Here is an 18,840-nt window from a genome sequence, read left to right as displayed (position 1 = left end):
AGAAATAATCTTAAGATATTAAAACAATCAACACTTCAAACAAGAATGCAGAGCAATCCTGAATTAATTCTTTCTAACTGCCTAGCCGTTTGATATACTGAATCATTGAGTACAAGGTTCCTCCAGTTGTAATGCAGGTGCCACAATGTCAGTGTATCCCACAAATATTCAAATGACTTAAAAGAGAGCACAGCAGCAGAAGAGATGGTGAAACTAAGCAGCTAACAATAAAAGATGAAAGGCTGCTTTATGCAAGCCAGAACTTCTGATGAAATTTCTATGGTGCAGTTATGATTTTGGTTATTGAAAATAGTGATAGACAGTGCTGTACCACGCATGCAGAAGCAAACCTCAAAAAGTTAAGACATGCTGCATCCCATTCAGATATTTGTTATTTCTCATAGACAAGACAGAAAATAACAGTTTTAATCAGATTTAATTTTAATTGATAAAATCTTCACTTGGATTCATTACTGTTCAGAGAAACAAACAAACAAGCAAAACCCCAAACCGAACCTGATCATACTGACTAGAAACCCTTTTCCTTGTGTACACCTTCCACTACAGCCACAGTTCATGCACTTCTGCCTGAAAGCCACTTTTGACTTTGACAGAATCCTAATAATAGCATAAGTGTCTAACACAACCAGCAACACTAATCAGAGCAAAAAGTGCAGCAAAAATAGTGCCCTTGTGCTCCTGGAAAGTCCATTTTGCATCCTCCTAAGAAGAATTCTAGTACCTTCCTGGAACTGAAAAGCATAACAAAGTTTAACTTTTCAATACCAAGGCCTAATAATTCAGAATCAACTTCAAAGCACTAGTTTGTCCTCACACCTGTCAATTTTGTAGAGCGAGAAACATCTTCAATACAGTTAGCTACCAGACATGTCTTCAAGAAAGTGAAAAGTTGCTGATGACATTTAGGCTTGCAAAAAGGGGTGCAGTATGAACAGGAATGCAGTGCAATGTAAGTAGACTTTGTATTTCATAATACTGAAGAGATGAATAAAGAATAGAAATACTGCTTTTTTAAGACAAAGTACTTTCCTTGAACAAATGAAAGAACATTGAGTATATAAACCAGCAATGGTTAGAAAGTCCTAATTCCTTTCCCTTTGGCAGAAGAAAATTTCCTTTTCTGTATAGATACTTTTGCATCTTCAGACACATGTATGAGATCAACACATTTATTTGTCTTTGGTAAGGAGGCACAATAAAAACAAAAATTCAGGTTTTGCAAACATCATCAGATACCAACTAGAAGAAACAGGAAAAAATAAATACCCACCTAGCTTTGCCTCAGAAGTGTCCATCTCCCATTTGCTTTTCGGAATGTAACCCTAAATCATACACAGAGAGAAGCTCGGAGGATTAGAGAGAGACACACATGCATATCACTTTTGAACTGGAAACAGCATTATAATGGGAGCTTAAGGTATTTCTTTCTGTAAGGCACAATTCTTGTTATCAGGTGAAGGAAACAAATTACTCAGTATTTCAGAACTTCCGCATCCACTTCCCATTCAATGATTTTAGCAGCCCTTGCAAATCATTGAAAAAGTACTGCCTTCTGCAAACAGAGAACTCCGGAATGAGTCTAACAGACACCAATGGCGCTGTGTGCACAGTTACTATATGATATTATCCCAGGTGGCAAAGTTACTGCAACACAACTTATCACGCATAAAGAATATTCAAAGCTCTACAAACACAAATGAAAAAGTTACCGTGGTCACCAGTATTTAAGAATATATTCTCAGATCTACTACACACAAGCTTCACTGAATCCTTTTGAAGGGACATGCTGAATTCCTGTATCAGTGGTTAGCCCACAACTACACAATATTCTTTTCTTTTTAAATTAGTTTAAATTAGAGTATCTGCTGAAACACTAAGATTTAATTATTATTTTTTATTTTAAAATAACCCTCTTAGTTCAATGATTCCTTTAAAACACTTTTCCCCTACAAATAATGTCATCATGGTCTTTAGGCAGTTTATTCCTTGTTGATTTGCATAATGATATTAAATTTGGCAAAAAGATATTTATTTAAGATAGGTTCTTGTTACTTTCTAATTTTATACTCTTGGACAAGTAAATCCTTACTGAGCAACCCTGTATACCTCATTTCAGCTGTTCAAATTTGGTATAAAAGTATGTTTCTCTACAATCACATAAAAAGCTCAGTGTAATGAAATGAAATCCTTGTCAGAATTTCATAATTTTAAGAATGTTTTTTAATAGAGGGTAAAAAACTACTCAAGAAAATTTCAACAAGAAAACAAACAATCCACAGACCAGTTTTATTACATTAACTTCTTTCCTGCTCTATTTTTTCTGCCTCCACTGTGGTAAATACATACGTGTACTTGTTAATCTTAATTCAGAGTGTACTGTTCCAGACAGCTTCACTGCTTGAGATTATGTTCGGCATTACTTTTCCAAAATCCTTGAAAGACCTTTTTTCTATCAAGCATATATCAGTGACTTGAGATTATCAGATCTCTGTATTTTATTGTTTTTAATCAAGCCTGTAATTAATACAAAGATGGTTTGTGCTGCAATATTCCCTTGTAACAAATAAAAAAACCTTCATGCATATACGTATAGCTATACTTTAAAACCAAGTTGCCCATTAAAATTTGCCCAGAAAATTTACACCACAGCTAGAAGCCTGCATTGAAGAAAGTGATGTGTAATACACTGGTGAGAACACTAAATTAAATGCATCAATAATTCATACCATCAAGCACAGAAAAGCAAGAATTGTCTGAATGCTAAAAGCAACACCATGGGAGTTGATAATAGCAACAAGAGTGACTTTGATGGTGTGAAATGGCCTATTGTGTGCTGAATCTGTAAAATTCTGATCCTCAGATAGGATAAGAAAAAATTCAGACTTCATCCTTTGGTACAAGACTCCAATAAATAGGAAGTAACCAAAAATGTCTGAGATGTGCAAAGTCCTTTTAGTTGATGGAAATTTACTATTCCTCAGGAATCGCAGTTTAGAAAGCAGCTGAAATACTTGGTTGTGGGAACCAGGGTTTGACACATTCAACTCATCACGCATTGACCAGCTGCAGCTCCAGCACATACCAAGAATCCTTTGGAAGCCTTCCATAGCCTTTTAGATACATACCTAAAACCACCATCCTTCAGGGCAATTCTCTAACCTTCATTTATCCAAGAAACCTAATCCCTCATCTTGGAAACACCTACTGACAAAGTCAGTGAACCTCGGCAGAGAAAGCATTCTTCATAACTGTTGTCATATATTGTGACAGTTGAGGAGAGCTCTTCAGAGATGTGAAAGGAAATAAGCTAAATTTATCTTTTCCCATTCTTCCCATCCCTCACTTAAGTGTAATTCTTGGATAATCTGGAAGACAGCGCTATAGCGTACTGCAATTTATAAATGTCTGTAAGAGGCATATTGCCACACTCCACTGATAATCCTGTTTGTGGCATATATGCACAGATTAGTAAAAAAAATTCAGTTAGGAATAACATGATTTAACATTAAAATTCTCCTAGAGATTTTTAAGGAACAAGTGACTGGAAATGTGTGCATTAAGATTGCACTGCTAAGAGTGGCAATGGGTTGGCATTTATAAAACTGAGATTCTCCCTCAGACACATTAACAAACATTTCATTAGAGATGGCTGATGTGTCTCCTACCAGTTCACTTTCTTCCTCCTCTGCTGTATCCTTCTTGTCTTCTTCTTTCTGGTCTTCAATATTTGCATCAAAATCCTCCATCTCCACCTGTTCCAAAGCATAAGCACAGACTTACAAGGTGCTGCTTGAGTTCTAAGTATTAACTTTTTAGATTAATATCTAAAATTATTACTAGAATAACGAGAAAATTTCAAGTTCAAATAGAAGAGAGAGAAAAAAGAAAACAATCTTGGAAAGTATGATGATGAAATATATATGAATATTGTCTCCATTTTGGCTTCCCTCAGAAGCAGGCTCCCTTCTAGCTACAGAGTGCCAAACTGTGTGGGAAACTAGCAATTGTTTATTTTCTTCCTTCACATGCATTCTTTATGCTGCCAGTATATGTAACAGTAAGATACTTCTCCTGCTTCCCACACAGTCACATTTCAAAACCTGGAATCTCAGGAAAGAATCTTAAGCTTGCCATTTACACATTCTTGGAATGGCCCTCCAACATCCCTAACAAGACTTCACCTTTGATATATTTAAATATTACAGCGAAGAATAATAAGCAGAGTTTAGCATAATAAAGAAAATGGATGCTTTAAGACATACATCTAACCTTGCCCAATTAATATAACACCTTCTGGCATCCACGTCTCTAATGGGGATTCATGTGTATACTGTGGAATACCTAAAACTCTTCAAGTATATACAGTTCTTCATACAGTTAGTAATACCTTGATGCACAAAGTAAATCTCAATCTGACCTTCTCTGATTCTGCTTAAGAGCTGAGCCTTTTGCTGTTCTCTTAAATATTGCCATATTCCAACATATAGAATTTGGAGATTCAAAAATAACCTGCTGTCATTGTGACAAATTGCAAGAGTAAACTCTTTTCCTACTTCAGCAGTTCATCAGTTTCTATGGCTATGGCACGAGCTGTTCTGACAGCTGGTGCCATTCATGGTAACATATGATTAACATGCTAATTTATTCCCAGAGCTCCTGAAACATCTGCCAAAGAAGAATGCAACAATACAGAAAACTGACACACCAAAAACGCACATCACAGCGAAGTCCAAATGGAATTAAAAGGCAGCATACTTCTACAGCAAGTGTCATCTTCCGCGACATGTTACCTCTTTCTTCATTCTCTGTTACAGGTCCATATTTCTCAAAGCAGGGACCAAAACGAAGTAAAATCTATTTATTTACTTATTTTATCTAACTACTTCCTCAAATTATGATCCAATTAATCCAGTAACCTGAAAAAAAGTACTGAGTTTCATCTGAGAGAGCAAAGATCCTCTTTAATTGGTACTAAAGAGTTGCTAAGATCAAAGTGGCTTCAACTTTTGCTCAGATGCCTAATTGTGGGCTTCATAAAGGTGATAATAAAATAAAATGTACCTTCATATTTAGGTAATTAATAAGAATAATGGAATACACTTGTCCGACACACAAATTCTGGCTTTCTACAAAGCCAAGTATAACTGTCTTGCTGCAACCATACCTTTCACTGCTCTGTATTTTCTGTATGGTCACATCTACATAATCTATAATTTTAACAAGCACAGAGATTCTCACCTCTTCAATAGCAGCATCCTGCAATAGAGAACGAATGTCAAGACGCATCATATGACGTGGTGCTGCCTCCCAGTGATCAGACATCTAACAAGAAACAAACAAAACTGAAGCATCTCTAAAAATGTAACACAGTCAATGGACAATTCGGTTTCTGATCATGAACAAGATGTATCTGAACTTCAATAATTTCAATCAATCCCATGAAATAACTATGAGCTCTTCTTAGAGGAAAAGTCTAATCATTTATGTAGTCTAAACGAGGTTTGCAAACAACAGCGGGCCCGAAAGCTCAATGAAACCTATCATTAATCCTATAACTCCATATGTCCACAGTTACCCTGCTGATATCCTTTAGCTTGCGTCCATGAATATTCCTCTTGGAACATGTCTGGTTATCTGCACTCATTTCAGCTAAGTACACCTGGAGAGAGAAAAACAATATTAGCTCTTTTTTATTTACCTGGTGATACGCTCTGCAATTGTACATTCTAAAAGAGTTAAATTTGTAAATGCAGACTACAGAATTTTTCCTGAATGTGGGAGGGACTCTGCATTCAGAAGTTTAGAAATACCAGCATATGGGTGCTAGCAAGTTCAAATGCTTTTTAGGCTCCATTACCTCAAAACCCTTGGTTTTTGCAGCACTCCAGAACTGTTCAAAGTGTCGCACTCTATCATTGATAGCATCAAGGATTATGAAGGGGAAGAAGCCATCATCCAAGGTCTTTTTGAAAGTTTTAAACATGCTGGTACGATAGGTCTCTTCCATATCAGCTTCATATTCATACTCCATCACCTTTATCAAGGACAAAAGCATTTAAGAAAGAGGACGCCTATGTTCAACTGCTGAATGTCATAACCACCAAATACACTGGTATGAGAAAAACATCTTCCAGGTCAACTTTTCAGAATACTGCCCTTAGGTTATACTGAATTGTTTTGAAAAACAGGCCACCAACCTCTGCACTCTTCCAGAGCCACACACTGTAATTCTTACTGCCACTATGTTGTTCCAGAATGTCTTATTTCTTTATCAAGATAAGCAAGCAAATTAAAAGTACCTTCTTTTTCACTTTCTTCCCTGTATCTGGGTCTCTCTCTTCTTTTTCCACTTCAGTGATAAAATAGTCATCCAGGCTAAGCACTCTTGGCGCAGGTCCTCCACACTCTACTTCTTTGTCCTGGGAAGAAAGCAAAAAGAAAACATATTATTGTTGAAATATTCCATTATGCTACAGACGATCTTCGAAACACTCTTGGCATACAGCAGTTCCCTGCTCTACATTCAAAACAAGAAGAGAACAGTTTTCACCATGCCTGCTAATAGAGGAGGGGACTCACACCATATTAAGACATGTGCATGTGAAATTCCAGAGAAACAGAAAGAAAACAGCAGAGGAATCGCACATAAAAGACAAGCGGCACTGTACAGTGGGTGGTTGTTTACATACCCTGATGAGTTTTGCGACATGTGTCTTTCCACTGCCAGGCAACCCTCTCATTATGATTACAATCTGAAAAATAGATCATGTTAAGAAGATAGGATACTGTGCTACACTTAACATAATGTCTTCTGCAAAAACTTCCTTCTAGAAAAGTATGTGCTCTGGGCTCACACTTTTGCTTACATATCTTGCCCTTCCTTATTTTATATGGTGTGTTGCAAAATCTCTGACTGTGTAAAGCCAAGTCTTTTCTCTGATACATCAAAATCCAAGTGAAGATCTCAGAAGAGTCTAAAATATGTTAACATTACTCACTAGTAGGAACTTAATCTTAGCATTCCCAGGAAGTTTACATCTCCTGTGGATTCCTAACAGCTATGCTACAACACCTAGCATTTGCAAAGGAACCAAGAGAATTTCTCAAGCTTCCTCAAATGTAAGCTTGTTCTCAACATACTACACTCATGCGCGTTTTATCTAAATACAGACCCAACACGAACTGAGAGCTGCTTTCAGAATGCATACTCACCCTCTCTGGCCTGCTATCTCGTCCTGGTGGCTTCAAAATATCATCTACATTTTTAGATTCTGGCTTTCTTTCCACTCGTGGAGCAGGTGGTGGCTGACGGGGCATTGATGGAGCAGAAATAGGAATCCTTTCCTCGGGATAGTTTCTACGATCACCTTCAAATTCCAGTGTTTGGACAGAAGAGTTTTCTTAGTTCAGTAAAATAAAAAAATTAAGATGTTCATACCCAGTTGAGCAGATTTAAGCAGACCTTCATTATTGTAGGATAAATTCACAGATTTGTACCCCAGATAATTCAAATGTCTAATCTTAAGCCTATTGAAATTGAAGCCATTTTTTAGCAGAGTAGATAACTGTTGCATTCCTGATCTCACCACCAGTGACAAACAAAACTGCATGACACCATCCAGATAAATTTTCCTAAATTATGTATTCTGACCAAAGAAATACTGCCAATGAACTAATCATCTCCCAGTTAATCCTCACCTCTGCAAGTCTGTACTTATACTAATATTCTAGCATGGGTTCAAGACTGAGAAACTGTACCTCCAAACACAGAAGGCCCATGATCATATGCTGGACGATCTGTCTTTCGCTCATATGGTGGTCTTTCAAAACCACCCCGCCTGGAGGAGGGATGGTCTTTCTTGTCACGGTAAGACTGAGTCCTTGAAGGTGTAGTGGGAAGGACCCTGCCAAAAGAATATTTTGTATGTTTCTGGAATTTCTAATACAGATTCCAAAGAGAGGTGAACATGCACCTCAAATGCAAAATGGACAGCCTGATACTCAGTACAGCCTGAACTGTATTCATTTCAACAGTGTTCTGAAACCATGTACCTATCATCTCGGGGATGCCGGTCTTTTTCAAATCTCTCTCGTTCATAATCCACAGAACCACGGTCTCTGTGCAATTCCCGCTCTCTCTTGAAATCCCGATGATCTGTGTTGGAATTACCTTGACGCTCAAAATAAGGTTCACGATCTCTTTCTCTGTTGTAACGACCTGGGTGCTCTGAAAGGAGAAACCCATGGAAATCCAGACTACTAAAATATACTCTATTTTTTTCATAATTTCTAAAGGAAAAGCAACAAACAAAAGTGTGAGAAAAGTATACAGAAATATCTTACGTGAGGGCTAGAACAGACTCATTCAGCCATTGAATCTCTTTTCCAAACTGTAACAGACAACTATACCATGCAATCCTATTTAAAACCACAAAATTGAGTTTTTAAAGTGGCTAGGACATTGACTACACTACTCCTCTGAAATTCTTATGGGCCTCTGAAGAAAATAAAGTGGTTCTAATTTTAACAAGAACTACTTAGTTTAAAATATGTTTTTAGTGCCTTAAAACTTTTCTTAAGACCTAACTGTCTGAGAGCTAGCCAACCACTCCATACCTTTTTGAAATGTTTGCCTCTCTGGTAGAGGTTCTGGACGCAGGGTTACCCTCTCCCCATATGGAATCTGTTCCACTTTACTGGTGGTTATATCTGGTTAAAAATAATAAAATAATTAGGATCTTAAAATACCCCTCTCCCATTTCCTTGCTGTTGTCATGAAAAGCAATCAGTCAATGGCATTAACAGCGGCTGGAATAACTTACCAAAATTTCTTTTAATAGATAATGTCAAAATAGCTACACATGAATACACACCACCATGGGTTTGGAAGTCTGAAGTGGATTTATCTGTAACTATGTGTACCACTTCATTTTCAGAATGGGACTTCTGCTTTTTCAGATGAGTTCAGGTAGCATGCACAGCCAGAAAATTGTAAACACTAAAATGCTCTGAAAGTTTAAAAAATTCACAGAAGTACCATAATGTCAAGAATAGTAACTGTAAACTCCTAACAGTGATAATTTTCCAACAGCTTTTAGTGAAACATCTACTTAATGAATTCAGTATGGCTTCAATGCATGTTATAGAATCATAGAATAGAATAGTTAGGGTTGGAAAGGACCTTAAGATCATCTAGTTCCAGCCCCCCTGCCATGGGCAGGGACACCTCACACTAAACCATGCCACCCAAGGCCTCATTCAACCTGGCCTTGAACACCACCAGGGATGGAGCATTCACAATCTCCCTGGGCAACCCATTCCAGTGCCTCACCACCCTAACAGTAAAGAATTTCTTCCTTAGATCCAATCTAAACTTCCCCTGTTTAAGTTTGAACCCGTTACCCCTTGTCTTGTCACTACAGTCCCTGATGAATAGTCCATCCCTAGCATCCTTGTAGGCCCCCTTCAGATACTGGAAGGCTGCTATGAGGTCTCCACACAGCCTTCTCTTCTCAAGGTTATGGTACCTTAGAGAGGAAAAAAAGCTCTTCAACCAGCAAACTACAGTTTAAGGACTTTGTTAAGACATGATTCCACCCCTGTTAACTAAGAATGAGGGAAATTAATTCTATTTAAAAACTTTGGTTGAATTTTAACTTTGATAAGCTCAGTACTAAAAATGAGAGCCGTTCACTGTTCATGTGTTAAATGTCTGTTTAGGGTGCATACCCTTCAGAATTACCAGGATTTTCTCTCACTCCCTGTCCTGAGGGTACCTCACACCAATTAAACAGTATAGAAATAATGCAAACACGAGTCACATTCTGCTTTAAGTTACTAAATCATACCAAGAACTGTAACAATTCAAAGTACCTTCCAGAACAGTTATTTCCATACTCAGCTACAAAGGGATTAAGGGAAAGTATCAGCATCAATCTAAATATAACACATTGATGTAATTGCATCAGTTGGTGTTTATATTAGAGGCAGACATGAACTGAATGGTGTATAGCCACATGCCACATGAAATAACTCATTATCACAGCACTGAAGAAAACATTAAACTCAAGGCTGGAGGTTACAGACTCTTTAGAACTGCATTGCTTCGCATTAGATTGCAATGTATGCAGCCTACCGGTCAACTGCAGAACATCTACAGCTTGCTTTGTGTGGCACATTCTTGTAGAAAGACACTAGGAGGACTATTAGCTCTCCGCTACAGGTCAAACAAACACACTCACCTCGCCCATGGCCATAATCCACAGTTTGCTGAATTACAGGTGCTTTAGGAACTGGTGGAATAACTGGAGGAAGGGACACTGGTACAGCTGACGCAACAGAGGTGTGAACAGCAGGTACTTTCACAGGCGAGGAGACAGGTGGAGGCATCATTGACTCCTGTTTACACAACTCGTACTCCATATTTGCTCCTTTATCCTCATTTGTGTCCCACAGTCCATGGAAAGAATCCTCATCCCAGCGTTCCTGTTCCATAGCAGAAGGTGATGGTTTTAAAGACTGACCATGACTTGGGGTTGTAGTTGGAGTAGAAACTGGAGCATGTGGCCTTGTCATAGGTGTAGCAGGCCTTGTCAGTGGGGCACTTGGTCTTGTCACAGGGGTGGGCTGTCTGAACAACACGGGAGGCTTTATAATTACAGCAGGAGAAGGTTTAATAGCTTGGGCTTCTATTGGTGCCTCTGAAGATAGCTGAGAGGAGACCTAGATGCAGAAAGCACTTTTAATGTAGATCTGTAAACTAACCTCCCCTCATGCTCTGTCAGTAAGCACAATGGCAATTGGTAATCAAATCATAAGCATTTCCTAGTACCTCCATCAAGGTGCTGCAGGTAGGAGGACAGTATTTCAAGAACTGGTGGCCTGAAGTAATTTGGTGTCTGTTCACTATGTGAAGGCTTAAATATCATTTATTTTCTCCTTCAAAATAACCTTACGAATTTAAGCTCCAGTAGGCCTATCTCAGTTTAAAAGTTTCTGAGGTTTTATTCCCAAAGACTCCTGCTCTCTGCAAAGATTCCTACTGTCTGTGGGGAGGCTGAAAAGGTTTGAATGCAGGGAGCTTGGTGAGGCACAAGAGGATTAATAAAGTCAGCTTCTTTCTGGAAGTCACTGGCAAAATTCCCAGATAGCAGAAACACCTGGAACCCCCTTAATGAAATCAAGATCAGATCACCATAAGAAATGGGGAGGTCTTGTGCAGTGGAACAAACCAAACCAAACCCTTCATGAATGAAACATGAAACCCCACGTGCTGTGTCACAAAAAGTCTTTTTAGCACCACAGCAGATGCCAAGTTACAAGCGGCCTTATTAGCAACATGCAACAAAACTGCCGGAATGGTTGTAGATACAAAGCTGAACTTTGTAACAGCAGTTCAAACTCATACAAAATGTCAAGGCAGAAATTCCAAGACAGATAAGAGCTGTTTGAAGAGCTCTAGGCAGATGGGTGAAGTAGTCTGAGATAGAAAATAGAGTAAAGTCACTTCCTAAATGCATCAGCCTACCTGTACTTCCTGGTAGCAAATCTGTTTCATTATTTTACCTTATAGACACTGTAAACAAGGAAGAGGATATGGGCTAAAACAAAACTTGCAGTGTCTCATTCACTGCATAACACTTCTCTCAAGTGAGGGGGAAAACAAAGCTTGGTCTGGCTAAACGTCAGACTCGGAGGTCATAATGTCTAAATTTATTGGTATGGTACCAGCAGCTTTGGAGTTAAGATGTGATGAAGAACACAGCCAGCATCAACTCAGGTATCTCCTCCAACATACATTTAACAAAATTGTTTATTTGTTCTAGGAGGGATTTATAAACCTGAGTTAATGTGAGTATAGAAGTTCATTCGGTTTCCGACTGGGTATGAAATACCAAAAAATCCAAATATAAGCAGCTGAGAAGAGTTCCCAGAACCAACCAGGAAATTAAGCAGCAGAGGAATAACTTGCATTGCAACAGGAGACGGAGTCATGGAAGTATGCAAATGTAAGCTTCCATGCACCTTGTATTACAAAGGGTAATGGGAATTCCCAATAAAGCCAGCAAACAGAAAGCTAATGCCCACTCTACCCTGAAGTATCTGTTTCTGATAGACCTATCCTCAAGTTTCTCTAACTTCAAAAACGAGAGAGCTCTTACAGTAGTAAAAGCAGAGCAAGATATCAGAACTTAGGCAAGGAACAGGAGGATCTTCTCATGAGCCTTATGCCTGTGTTTTGGAAGAGTTCACCTCTCCTTGCACATCATCCCATAGCAACCTAGGCTGCTGAACCTCATGCGCTACTGTCCCCAGTGGGTAATGCTCAGAAGACATCATGGACTGAAAGAGTAGAAAAGGCTTTGGAAAATCTAAAGAAACTAAGATACTGCTTTGCCTCAACAGAAGATTGATGAGATTGTAAGGGCTGTTGGACATGCATTCCACAGAGAAGTTTGACCATCAGAGTGTAGAACTAATCTGACGTATACATTAATAGTAATTACCACCAGCATGTTATAAGTTAACATAAGATTAATTTACCTGAAAGGTACCTGGCCTTGTGCTTGTATTTTGTGATCTTGGAGAGTCCTGTGTGGAAATGTCAGGCTTAAATTCTTTCAACTTCTGCAGCTGTTCTTTTTGCTCTCTGCACATGAATTACAAGGAAGTGTTATCAGTCTGTAGCTTAAATGAAAAACTAAAGAAATTAACACTCACGGTGAAACCCACATATTATACTAGAATCAGGGGCCAAGTCCAAAGAAGAAAAGGGCACAGCAGGTTTTACATGGCCAACACTACGATTCAGAAATCACTGTTTCATATCCACCTAATCACGGAGGCTGCGTTTAGTGTATTAGCTGCATCCTTTCTTGATCATAAGTTTCCTGAGACATGCTGTTATGCTATTGTGCTTGGCCAGAACCACTCCACTTCGACAGTAAAGAGCAAAGCTGGATTTTTAGCCTCTGCCAACACCTTCTGCAGACAAGAAGCCCATTGGAAACATGTGCATAGCAGCTCAGTGACTTCCTTTGGTTCGCACACTAACAGGATTGAGGCCAGCAAAGTGTAACAGAGATTCCAATATTTTAAAAAAAATCAAACCAGTGATTTTAACTTTCATTTCCTTGTTTGATATATCAAAATGCTATTTAAAAAAACAACCAATGCGTAGTCTATGGACCAGCAGTGAACACTACAACCACTGGATTACAAAGTTGTATTCAATATGATTTCCTTTTTGTTTGCATGTTTATCTAGTTTTTTTTTTTAATTGCTGATGACTCTTTGTTCATATTAATTGTGTGTATTAAAGTAGTTCCCAAAGAAGAACTAAGAATGCTATCTCTCTGTACTAAGCACAACATCCTGACTTGCAATGAGTCTGGTTCAGTGTCTAGTGCAAGGGGAACTCTGCTCATAGAAAGGGATCCCAAGTGTTGTGTTAATGCAAAGAGTAAACTGAGCAATTGCTAGCACTTGTCTCCTTCACACCTGGCTTAGAAAAAAATGCAACAGATGACAAATACAGAACAGCATACAGGTCAGAGTATGCTGGTTTATACACAGTAAAAGCAAAGTCAGACGAGGGCTTTACTTTAGGAGATGAAAGCAGTTATGCATCGTACTACTGGTATAACTCCTCATAAGCAAATGACTTGTGATTCTCCTAATAGTCTCCTTAAAGTTGTTGCTAATCTTCAGACTGAGTTCATTTGCTTATAAGAACCTGATGAGAAGTACCAACGTCATAAATTTCTAGATTATTCAAATAAAATAAGATACTCAAAATCAGTATCAGCAGTATCATGATTCTATTTCCCCTTTTTATTGACTTAGCAAGGGGTATATGTATCTACTTTCTTAGATAAGATGTTTTAGTTCCAGTGTTTCAATGCAAATTATTCACTTAGGTAGTGATTCCCAAACTATGGTCTTTAAGATAAGTCCGTAAGTCCACTGGCTTGCAGTCAGTCCTATGAAAGAGCAAAACATGCTCGGCAACCTGAGGCAATGCAAAAGTCAGGAAGCTGAAAATGCTCTGTTGATCCAAACTTTTGGCAAATACTGCTTTATCACACAGATTTCACAGTTACTAACACTTGTTGAATTAATCCAATTGCACTGAAAGATCAAATTATTCAGAATAGAAGTTCTCCCTTTTAAAAATTGCTTTCCTTGCATTTTGGCTTGCAACTAAGGCCTTCCACATGGGACAGACGCTTAGCAGCAGTCTTATGAGTGAAAAATCAGCTTCAGGAAAAGTGCAAAACGTCTCTGTATGTTTCAACATTATTTAATGCAAATGCAATAACGATAACCAAACATTCCTTTTAAATGCCCATTATTTTAGCATAAGATCTTGTTTATTAAATTAAAGCCCTGTCTTTACTAGGCACCAATCCCTAGCTCTCTCTCAGTAACTCATGTATAAAACGAGCCACATGAACCTCTGACTCTAAAATGTTTCCTCTTTTTCGCAGAATTTCCTCTGGAAAATCTCATTCACTGAAAATAAAGAAACTCATCTCTTTTTTTTTTTTTTTTCCCCCTATGTTTGGATTGATTTTTTGTGTTTGTTTGACAGTTTTTGTTGTGGCTTGTTTGTGGGTTTGTTGGTTTGGTGTTTGTTTTTTTCTCCAAATACATTTAATGCACCTAAACCCATGCAACAAATCATGTAGGTAACATTTGGATAGATAGTACATGCTCCATTCATTCTAATATTACTAAATTTACTGAGCCTGGGAATGTTTCTGATTTTTAAGAGGATACTCTATTACTTATTCTGACACAAACACCAGCTAAAGCCTTAGGGAGTCTGGTAGCTGCTTTCTAAAAGAATGTTTTGGTGAACTCTTGCATTCATATCCTTCTGATTGTTATCGCTGCCGTTATGATGATCCTCAGAACTAAGATCAACCAAACTTGACAAAATTACTGATGATGCTGGATTTCAAACGAGGGGCCATTGTAAAAAGAAAAAACTCACGTATGCTTTAATTAAAAAGTAAGCAGTATCCAAAAATTAAATAGGTCCCATTGTGTGAATTAAGAATCACATTAATGTAGATCTTGACAGGTAGGTATTATAAGCAATTATCAGTGAGCTCATCTGACAGTAATAGAAAGGTTGAAAAGCAATTATAAACAAGCTCATTTGAGGATAACAAAACGATTTGTCAAGTGAAAGGACAGATTCTTCCCAGAAAGTAACAGTGAATGCCATACTCACAGGGAAAGGGACAACCATCTATTTAAGAAAAAAAACCAGTCCATCCACAAAAGCTGTGATGGAGATACCCCAAATAACTTGTTTCACATGAGCTCCTACTACCCTATCATGCTGTGGTAAAAAGAAATGAAGCCATTACAGTGTAAATAAAGGAATGAATTAGGAAAGAAGCACCATCTCCATAGAATGGGATTCCCATGTGAAGTGGCAGAACCAGGCAACTCACCGAAGCATTTTGAGCTCTTGAGCAGCCTTCAGAATTATCTCATGCTGTCTTTGGCTAAGGACCATCACTCCTCCCAAGGACTGGTCAGAGTCCAGGTTTGAATCTGCTCCCAGCATATCAGAAGAATGTGAAGGTGGAGGAAGCGATGAATCTGAATGATCATCCAAAGACCGCAGTCTGTCTCCATCATCTGGATACCACCTATCTGACAGCCGCTCTCTCTCCCAATCAGTCCTTTCAGGAACGTAGTCTTGCTTCTCCCGCCATGTGTCATATCTCTCTGGATATTCTCGAATCCTCAGCTCTCCCCTTTCTCGGAGGTCTCTGTCATAATGATCTCTGTTCCTATCCTCCCTCCACCTATCTTCACGGTATCTGTCCAGGGGTGGAAGAGGTGGTAATGGTGGTAGAGGGGGGATATCCATGTCATGATTCCCCATTTCTCTATCATCCATAGGTCTCATGTCCCAGTCTCTATCCCATTCTCTGTCTATACCTTGTTCATAAATATCTGAGGATCTTCCAGTCCTATCTAGATCTATTTCCCTCTCTCTTGGCCTTTTCCAGTCATCCCACCATGAATCTCGTCTGTCACGATCAGATGATAAAGGAGGTAGTGGTGGTAGAGGAGACAGTGGAGGCAATGAGTGGTGGGACTGCAACCTGTCATCTCTGTCATATGCATCTACAGAATCATCCTGATAGTCAGAGTTGTGATCTCTCCAGTATCGTTCTCTTTCCCAGTCATCCAATTGCTCGTGCTCCAAAGAAGGGTCATCTTGACTATCTAAAGGAAATTCCTCCTGCATTCTGTCATCTTCATGACCCCAAGAACCCCCGAGTGTCTCATCTCGATGGTATGGAGGCAATTTGTCAGGGTCATCTCCTAGGTGAATGGGTTTACCCATACTGCCTGTTTCAGATCTTCCTGCTTCCCTCTCACGGCTACATGCCCTCCTGATGGGACCCCTCTCGTGGCTACCTACCTGCCTGACTGGGCCCCTCTCATGGCTACCTGCCCGCCTCATTGGGGCCCTCTCTCGGCTGCCCCCAGGCCTGATAGGGACCCTTTCCCGACTACCCGCCCGCCGCATGGGCTCCCTCTCCCGGCTACCTGCACGCCGCATGGGCTCTCTCTCCCGGCTACCTGCCCGCCTGACCAAGCCTCTCTCCCGGCTACCTGCCCGTCCTCTGTCCCGGCTGCCTGGCCGGCCAGGTAGTTCTCTGTCTCGGCTAGAGAACACCCTCTCGTGGCTATCAGACCGTCCACTCAGGCCCCTCTCTCGGCTGCCAGACTGTCCATCTGGCATCCTCTCCCTGCTGCCTGACCGCCCATCTGGCATCCTTTCCCTGCTGCCTGCCCTCCTGAACATTCCCCTGCCACGGATAGATGCTTGCCTAGCTTGCCCTCTGCCCCTGTATACATATCCTCTGCCACGGCCATCATCCATCCTGCCCATTCCCCGGCCATGGCCATCATCCATCCTGCCCATTCCCCAACCACCGTCCATCCTTCCCATCCCTCGGCCACCATCCATCCTTCCCATTCCTCGTCCACCTCGTCCACGGCCCATTCCCCAGCCACGGCCATCCCCCTGCCCTCTGCCCCGGCCATCATCCAGTCTGCCCTGGCCCCTGCCTCTGTTTACTGGCCCCTTGCCTCTATCTTCATGCATAAATGGCCCTTTCCCCCGGTTTTCTGGTCCAGGTGGACCCTGGGTGCTATCTGAAGCAATCAGCTGGCCATCTGGTGAATCCAAATCTTGATTTCCTGTTACAGGGGTAACTGCACCGCCTGTTCGTGCAATACCTGATTGCAAAGCTAAAGGGTTACTAGAAAGAGATGGTGATTTCTGGTTCTGAATAGGTGGAGTAGGTGCTTTGGACTCTTCTGCTTGCTCGTTAGGATCATGTGAACTCCACGTCCACTTTTTAGGAGGGTCTGAAACAGTTTCTTTGACTTCAGGTTTGGATGGCTCCTGTTGAGTATTTGTCAGGTCCTCATCTGGCTCGATGGGACCTGCACTCTGTGCATCAGAAGTAGTTTGTGTTCTGCTTACAGCCTGCTGATTGCCAGCTACATCTGTAAAAGGTTCTTTGTTTTCTGACTGTGAGTCTGTCTGTGACTGCTGCTGCTGCTGTCCCAAATGAGGCCTGGGCCCCATCCACCGTGAACCACCAGGTCGGGAACCATGTCCATGTGATGAATTTGTTGAAGTATAAAATTGTGCTGCTGGTCCTCGTGGGATACTCCCCCATCTACTTGAAGACTGTCCATCTGTATTCTGTCTGTCAAAACGTGACCTGTATCCTTCTGAGCGCTGGGAGTCAAAACGAGGCCCTCTCTGTCTTGAGCCTTCAAATTTGTCATATCCTCTTCCTCGAGGTCCATCAAATCTATAGACAACATAATGGCAATTTTATTCAAATGTACATGTCAAATTAAAATCCTCTAAAAAAGAATTTCACACACATCCCTAAGTCACTTCTAACTGATGAATTCTAGTGTGCCTTAGGATCAGTCCCTACTGAACCAGTGCAGAAGGACAGAGACATGTTCTTCAATTCAATATTGTGCACTGAAGACCAGTTTTAAGCCACTTGCAGACTAAGTAACCCTAAAAGGAAATTTGGCTTAAATCTCTCAGGACTGAAACTTGACTGACAAAGATGGCAAACTCATTTGAAAAAAGCTTTCAAATTTGTTTAACGGAACAATCAACAATTCTTGTTGAACTTTTGTTTTGATAGTATGCAAAAAGCCTACCTACCTATGGTAATGAATGACATCTAGAAAAAAATCTTTAAATACAGATCCTTTTAGAAAAGGCAACAAACTCTGATATCACCCAGTTCCATGAAAGATAATATGCCTAAACAAATTATATTCTTATTGCATCACTTTTAAAATTCCTTTTGGGAACATCTACAACTGTTATTGCTTGAATATCAGGAAATAGGTCAGGCAAACTAACGAAGAACAATTCATGCAATCGTATTTAGCAAGGTTGATCAAGTAAAAAACCCAAACTTTAAGCATATGCTTAAACATATATAACATACATAATAGACCAGAACTAATCAAATTACGCAAAATAGGAATCCATGTCTGAAGTCAAGTTGCTTGGATAATTGAGATTCATAGTTCTGTCTCACTGGTTGGGGTTAGGAAGACCAAAACATGACTGGAGCTGGACTTTGCAAGGGTCACAGACTGGTAAGAAGGGCTTCTATAAGTATATCAGCCAGAAAATGAAGGTCAAAGAAAGCATGCCTCACCCTTGATGAACACGACTGGCAAACTGGTAACAACGGACAAGACGGCTCGGGTATTCAACCACTTTTTTTGCCT

The 18,840-nt window shown here is 39.9% G+C and overlaps 1 protein-coding gene across 4 annotated transcripts in view; it reads right to left on the bottom strand.

The window, feature by feature from the left end:
• Nucleotides 1–18,840, bottom strand: part of YLPM1 (YLP motif containing 1) — a 40,099-nt gene that overhangs the window by 6,703 nt on the left and 14,556 nt on the right. Inside the window, exons 5-18 of one of the 4 annotated variants that reach the window (XM_080619705.1) lie at nucleotides 15,489–17,885; nucleotides 12,565–12,670; nucleotides 10,263–10,743; nucleotides 8,638–8,730; nucleotides 8,074–8,248; nucleotides 7,780–7,925; nucleotides 7,234–7,421; nucleotides 6,711–6,773; nucleotides 6,321–6,440; nucleotides 5,879–6,055; nucleotides 5,597–5,680; nucleotides 5,260–5,343; nucleotides 3,687–3,773; nucleotides 1,292–1,343 (exon numbers count right to left, since the gene is read on the bottom strand). In XM_080619705.1, coding sequence (XP_080475831.1) covers nucleotides 1,292–1,343; nucleotides 3,687–3,773; nucleotides 5,260–5,343; nucleotides 5,597–5,680; nucleotides 5,879–6,055; nucleotides 6,321–6,440; nucleotides 6,711–6,773; nucleotides 7,234–7,421; nucleotides 7,780–7,925; nucleotides 8,074–8,248; nucleotides 8,638–8,730; nucleotides 10,263–10,743; nucleotides 12,565–12,670; nucleotides 15,489–17,885 — 4,253 coding nt within the window. The remainder of the gene's footprint in view (nucleotides 1–1,291; nucleotides 1,344–3,686; nucleotides 3,774–5,259; nucleotides 5,344–5,596; nucleotides 5,681–5,878; nucleotides 6,056–6,320; nucleotides 6,441–6,710; nucleotides 6,774–7,233; nucleotides 7,422–7,779; nucleotides 7,926–8,073; nucleotides 8,249–8,637; nucleotides 8,731–10,262; nucleotides 10,744–12,564; nucleotides 12,671–15,488; nucleotides 17,886–18,840) is intronic. The other 3 variants (XM_080619708.1, XM_080619706.1, XM_080619707.1) reach the window with 3 other exon arrangements.

This window comes from Psittacula echo (assembly GCF_963264785.1).
Source record: "Psittacula echo genome assembly, chromosome: 5".
Classification (NCBI taxonomy): Eukaryota; Metazoa; Chordata; class Aves; order Psittaciformes; family Psittacidae; genus Psittacula; species Psittacula echo.
Note: the sequence above shows the minus strand (reverse complement) of the source record. Positions and strands in the feature narration are given on the sequence as shown.